Source organism: Nipponia nippon, unplaced genomic scaffold (assembly GCF_047370975.1).
Source record: "Nipponia nippon isolate SJK-2023a ecotype South Korea unplaced genomic scaffold, ASM4737097v1 scaffold_6, whole genome shotgun sequence".
Taxonomy (NCBI): Eukaryota; Metazoa; Chordata; class Aves; order Pelecaniformes; family Threskiornithidae; genus Nipponia; species Nipponia nippon.
In genome coordinates this window covers 70,854,128-70,860,127 of record NW_028262380.1, presented here as the reverse complement: position 1 = coordinate 70,860,127, position 6,000 = coordinate 70,854,128, and the positions used below count along the sequence as shown (strand labels likewise).

At 40.9% G+C, this 6,000-nt stretch overlaps 1 protein-coding gene across 3 annotated transcripts in view; it reads right to left on the bottom strand.

Moving 5' to 3' along the window:
- Positions 1–237: 237 nt before the first annotated feature.
- SLC7A11 (solute carrier family 7 member 11) overlaps positions 238–6,000 on the bottom strand; it is a 113,469-nt gene continuing 107,706 nt past the window's right edge. For all 3 annotated transcript variants that reach the window (XM_087736048.1, XM_087736047.1, XM_009468745.2), the window contains one exon: positions 238–2,450. In XM_087736048.1, the coding sequence (XP_087592174.1) occupies positions 2,383–2,450 (68 nt within the window). In that variant the 3' untranslated portion in view covers positions 238–2,382. The remainder of the gene's footprint in view (positions 2,451–6,000) is intronic.

Sequence of the window (6,000 nt, the reverse complement as noted above, 5' to 3'; positions counted from 1 at the left end):
CCTGTGCATTTTCAAAAAAATAGTTTTCTGTTTTGCAGGTAATTTTTTTTCTTCCTAAAACATACAACTTCACAATCAATGACTCATAGGATTTCCCTTGGGAAAATTAACCCCTTACATCAAATAAACCTAGTAAAATGTGGTCATTCAATCAGGCTTCAGGAACATTTCTGAACTTCAACATCCACGATGAGAAAATAAAGCAACATTCAGTTATATTTACAGAGCCCATTTATTTCTACAAGTTAATACTGCCTACATTTAAACTTTCAAGTAATGTGGCACAATCGGAGTTAATACATGGAATAAAACAGTTGGTGCTGAAAACCTGGCATCCACACTCTCAATGTTCAGGCGCTTTTGCTTTGGACCAGCTCTGGTGGGATCCCACGCTCTCAGCATCCATTAGCGGAGGAGTGTGTTAGGTGTGCTCCTGGAGGGCGTCAGGCAGTTTATTTTTATCCAAGGGAAATGCAGTTTGTGTGCTCTGAAGATGCTCCACGATGACACAGGCCAAACCCTGGTGAACCAGGATGGCAGAAGATGGCCTCAAAAGCAGAATTCTGACCCAAATGTAAATACCAATTAAACACGTGCACTGTCAACATAAAAATCTCTCTCAAAATGTTTGCCCGAAAAAGTTTCAAATAACACTTTAAGTTACTGTAAATAGAAAACATTTAAAGAAAAAAAAATGTTTGCAAAATGTTTTCTGTGTCTTAAATTACTGCTCTTCTACATAACCAGTTACTCCCATTTCCCTACTTCTATGAAATTCCACCATGGAAATACAAGAAAGAAAAACATGTATAAATTTTAAGACATTTTACTGTACACCCTTAAAACGGTAGTTATTCTGATATATACAACACGCATACAATACGCAGTCTCCCTTTACTGTAGTGGTCTGGCTACTAGTTGTGCTTTTCTCCCAATTTAGGAAGTTTAATGTTGCTTAGTTCCATAAAAGTTTTCATGAAACATATGACTTGCTGACAGCAAACAGCTCAAAAAGTAGTGCATTCAATATTTAAGCATTATATTCTTAACAGAGTGATAACAAACCTTAATCTTAAGGTTGAGTAGTCTTCAACTAACAATATAAAACTGAATTTCTAAGCATGAAAAAATTTATCTACAACTATCTTAAAAAAAAGGGCAAAACTTCAGCTCATATTTGAGCCAAATCTCAGCTCAAACATCATTCTGAAGATGAATTTTGTTTGATTTTATCAGTTTTGATGGCCTTTCTCTGTTTCTGCTGAGATACAACTGGGAAGAAGACATTGGCAGTGCACCTGTTCCTTGGTGTTTCAAAGCCCAGTTAATTGGAGTGTGCTTGAACGAAAAGACCACAGATTAGGCACATATCCTACTCAAATCAACAAATCTATTGTAGCTTACCTTATACCTTATTCATAAAATGCTATTGCATTTATTGCCATGTCTATACAGTATTCCCACCAGTGACTATTATTCATTTCTGCCTAGCGACAATGATATAAAACTTTAAAATCAGGTTTGCCTGACTGAGAACTGCAGGTCCATATGCTTCCAGATAGAAAATATTCATACAGCAACGGAGGTCTCATTCAAATGTTTGGACTCATTTGAAGGTGATTACTCAGTTGCTGTATTTCCTATACATATGTACACAAAGAAACATTGGTAAAAACAGTAATCACTTCCAGACGGGTAGAAACTTTAACATGTATGAAATTACTGCCCCCAGGCTAAAATCTTCCTGCTCCACTGGCAGAAATATTAATTCTCAGAAGGTGTTCCTATTGGCTATAGTATATCAACTCTGGAATGAAGAAACCTTGAACTTGCCACCACAAAGGTGTGGAAACCGCTGTGCTTCTGCATCAGTGTGCTGGTGCTCCCAGCGGAGCCAAAAGAAGTCAAATCGGGCTGCCAAACGCAGTGATGGGAAGAACATTAGTAAGTCAAACTCAGCAGCTTTATCTCACCCTTTCTCTGGTGAGAGTTGGGTTCTTCAGGGACAACAAGCAGGATACATTCTTCACAGTACACCTGATTATTACTTACACATTCCTTAAACCTATTTTCAGTGACAACGCAACCAAAATCCTAGTTTGATGAACCTACAGTTTGTTAAAATATGACACTGTAACAAAAGAATTAGTAAAGAGATTAGTTCCCTCATGGCACAAGTTCTTGCTTTCTACATATAAACCAACCACATTAAAAAAATTTTTGCAACATCATAAAATACAGTTCTGGTAACTGACTCGCTCAGTATCCATCTCAGCTGTGACTTGTTCCTCCAGTCTGCAGAACATTAGGTAGGGGGAGAAATCTCCCTACCCTCTTCCTCAGGTTGAAATGAAACAGCAAGCCAAAAGCTGTACGTGAAGATCATGATTTCTGGTCTTCCTCTGGTGGGATGACTTCCAAGAGGATTTGCAATGTTACAGTTACCTTGTCTGCAAAGATAAAAGCATACACACAGGAAATTTTGGTGGGGATGGAGAAGGCAGAAGCAGCCAGGAAAATTATCTTAGCTGCTGTACAGCCTGCTTGCACATACGGTTCACAGTGGTCATATATACCAGGTGCATATATCATTTAAATGTTGGATTCAATTTTTTTCTTTTAAACTATGTTTTCTTTGCCCCTGATCCAAGGCTATGCATATACAATAATAATGGAAAGGTATGGAGTTATAAACTTGGTCAATAAAGGTCTGTATGCATTTAAAGGCTATCTTAAAGCATGACTACTCTGCATAACTGCTTAGTTTTAACGAAGTTGCAATGTCGAAATAAAAGTCGGAAAGAGTTCAAACAAGTTAATTCAGCTGTGCCAAGATCTGTCTAAGCAAAAAAGAAAAAAAAAAAATTAGAAGGAAACAATGATTACAAAGCTTCACAAGTCTAAGGATTTCATACATCCAAAGACATACATCCTGTCTTTTTGTCACTCTGGACATTTATTTCCTTCTGGAGTTTTTGGTGGTTTTTTTTTTTCAAGGTACTGATTCATAAATGGCATAGTTAATTTACATATAGAATAGTAAAAGAGCATTCTCTTACCACTCCTTTTGCTTGTCGCTTTTTTTTAGTAACCCATTTTAAACAAGCAGGAGTTATTATAAGAGAGAATTCTGGTCGTCCTTGTCTAGCAAGACACGTCGTCCCTTACACCAGCACAAAGCGAGGAGGGTAAAACAGTGCAACTCACAGAAGACATGAACCAAAACTACTTTCCTGCTCTCCTGTCTAAGGCAGACTCTACCATCTTTTGCTCTTCTCTCTGGAGGTCACCAGTTCAATGCAAAGCAAGGTTGCCCTTAGACTATAAACTGATGGGGTCAGAGAGGCTGAGAGTCAATAGGGACTGCATTTTCCTCCCATCTCCCTCCCCTACCCGCAGCGGGGACTTCGGGCTGGGCTGAGCGTGGCCGGGGTGAAGGACAGGAGGAAAGCCAGCAGCAGAAAGCCAGCAGGGCTTCGCCCCTGCTGTCCCACCTCTTCCAGATTTGAGGCTGAGCAAAGGAAGAAGAAATAAAACAGACTTTCTGTCAAGCTGAGCTGTGGTATTACAGCTCCTGGAAAAGGGCACTGCAGCAGAGGGAAAGCCTGGGCATCTCGAGAGCTGGCTGTGATTTTAATGTCCTGTTCAACAAACTGGACAGAACCAACCACGGCAAGACCTTGCCCTCGCTGTGGCAGGAGGCGGCTGCCACTCTTCCATTTCCACGGGGTGGTTGTGCTCTGTGCTGGGATGAAGCCATGGAGGAGCAACCAGACAAGTTGGGGGGGGCGGGTTGCTTGCTTGTTTTTTTTGGTTGCAATATACTCATGGTAAGACAGTGTAAGGAGTATTTTCCCCAAAAAATGTTCCAAGCTGTCTCCAGCCAGTATCCCTATATTGTCTGCTTTGAGCAGTACCTGGAGGACTAGCTTCACATTTGTAACAGGACAACTTAATATATCATGACAGTAAGGATGACTCCCCCACCCCCATTTTAAACCCTAATTTTCCCTTTCAAAAGAAGAATTCACTGTAAATAGGTCCCAGGGGACAACCTTTATAAAAAAAAAAAAAACAAACAGACACGGTATCTATATAAGCATCACATAAAGCTTGGGTGAGGAAAGAGCAGTAATTTACTGCATATGTATAAGACTGGACACAGAATCTGCAACAGCAAAATGCTGAGATGACTTCCTGCGGATCCAAACATCACAGACTCAACAACGAGAAGGAAACTGAGCGTGTAACACCATGTCCTGAGCAAGCATCATCCTCTGGTGTTTGCAAATAACCCTGAAAGAGACATGTTGTTACATAAACAGATCTCTTTTCCAGCATGGGCTCGGGCTATGAAGAAAGCAGGATTCAACTTTTAAGCTGCTCACAATTCAATCCACTGTAAAAGAAACAGATGTTTTAAACATGAGTCCAAGGTTGGGTTTCCAACTGAGGAAGCCCAAATGGAAGTGCCCTGGTGCTGGTGCCGCATGCTTTTACACACTGATCTGCTTCGTAAGATTTGCTAGGCTTGACTTTTTTCATTTTCACATTAGTTCTACAAAAAGCAAGAAAGCGGAGGTCAAATGAAGCCTGTACTAGCTGAAAATGATTTGTCCCAGCACATCTGGTGCTACAGCAAAATTTCTTTGGAAGAGGAGAGAACAAAAGGTTATTCTCACGGCAAAATACCACCCAGACCCTATTAACCCCACAAACTGTGGGGTTACCTTTTGTTCAATACAGCAATTTGGTAAGGAGAATGGGTAATGTAAATGCCATCAAGGACAGTCAAAATGTACAGAACAAAGACGTTCAAGCCTTGGAGAGGATTTCTTGGGTAATCCATTTGAGGGCTCTGCTACTGTAACCAGCCTGAAACCCCTTTCATAAACATGCTCCTCTTCAGGCTGGGTCTTTTATCCCAATGCTCATTGTGGCTGCTCAACATCCCCTCCTCTGATCCTTACAAAACCTATTCTGAATATCCAGTCTAATCTTACCTGGGGCTGGTCTGTATCCATATGTTTTTTCACCAGTGCTGCCCTTTAATTAAATAGCACATGTTCCACCTAAGGTTTATGAGCAGCAGTCATCTCTCCTCTCCAAAGCATGTCTGGGTAGCCGAACAAGTCAAGTTCCCCAACCAGGTGACTTTGCAAATGGGCAGAGAGTGCCCCACACCACCCTGTTCATGCGCTGAGCTGCGCAGATGAAGCAGCCTGGGAACAGTCTTGGTAGCACAATGCTGTGTTCAGACGCCCAGGCTTTGACTCCCCCTGTGGTACTACACAAAATGCCTTGTCTAAGTCTAAGTAGATTGGATCTATCACGTTCCCTTTTGTCTAGAAAAATCAGTTATCTTCTCCAAGAAAGTTGCCCACTTAATCTGCAAAAATCTACCTCTTAAATGACAATCGCATTCGTTCATGTTGTCCATTTACCTCGCATCTGGAATTACTCTTTCACGCCTATGTACACCTAACGCATATTGTTTCAAGGTTAGAATATCAAGCTTGCAGCTGCCCCATGACTTTTCTATATCTCACAGAGGTACCTTAAGTGAATTTATCCTCATTCAATGCCTTTGAAAAATGCTCTCAGGCTATACAGCGGAGCTCCCTTAACACTCACAAAATAATGCCAGTTTAATGACTCCACACAGGACGTTTATTGCTTCTTCTGAGGAAGAAAAAAAAAAAAAAATCTTTTTATTTAACAAGTAAATCTCCACTCAGCTCCACCCCAAAACTGCCAGCATCAGTTTTCTATCATTACTGTTGTTATTTTAGGACTAATAATTACAAAATAAACAGCCCAGTGACTGGCGTCCGCTGCTTTCCCCTCCAAGCCCGTACACTGTGTCCATCCACAGGTAATACACAGGCACCAGGCCTTCTTCCTAGGAGGAGGATTTTGTGTTATCTGAAAAGCTAGAAGATTCACCTTCGTCGTCACAGCTGGCAGAAAAAGCTTCACATCTACCCAGTCTACCTTAAA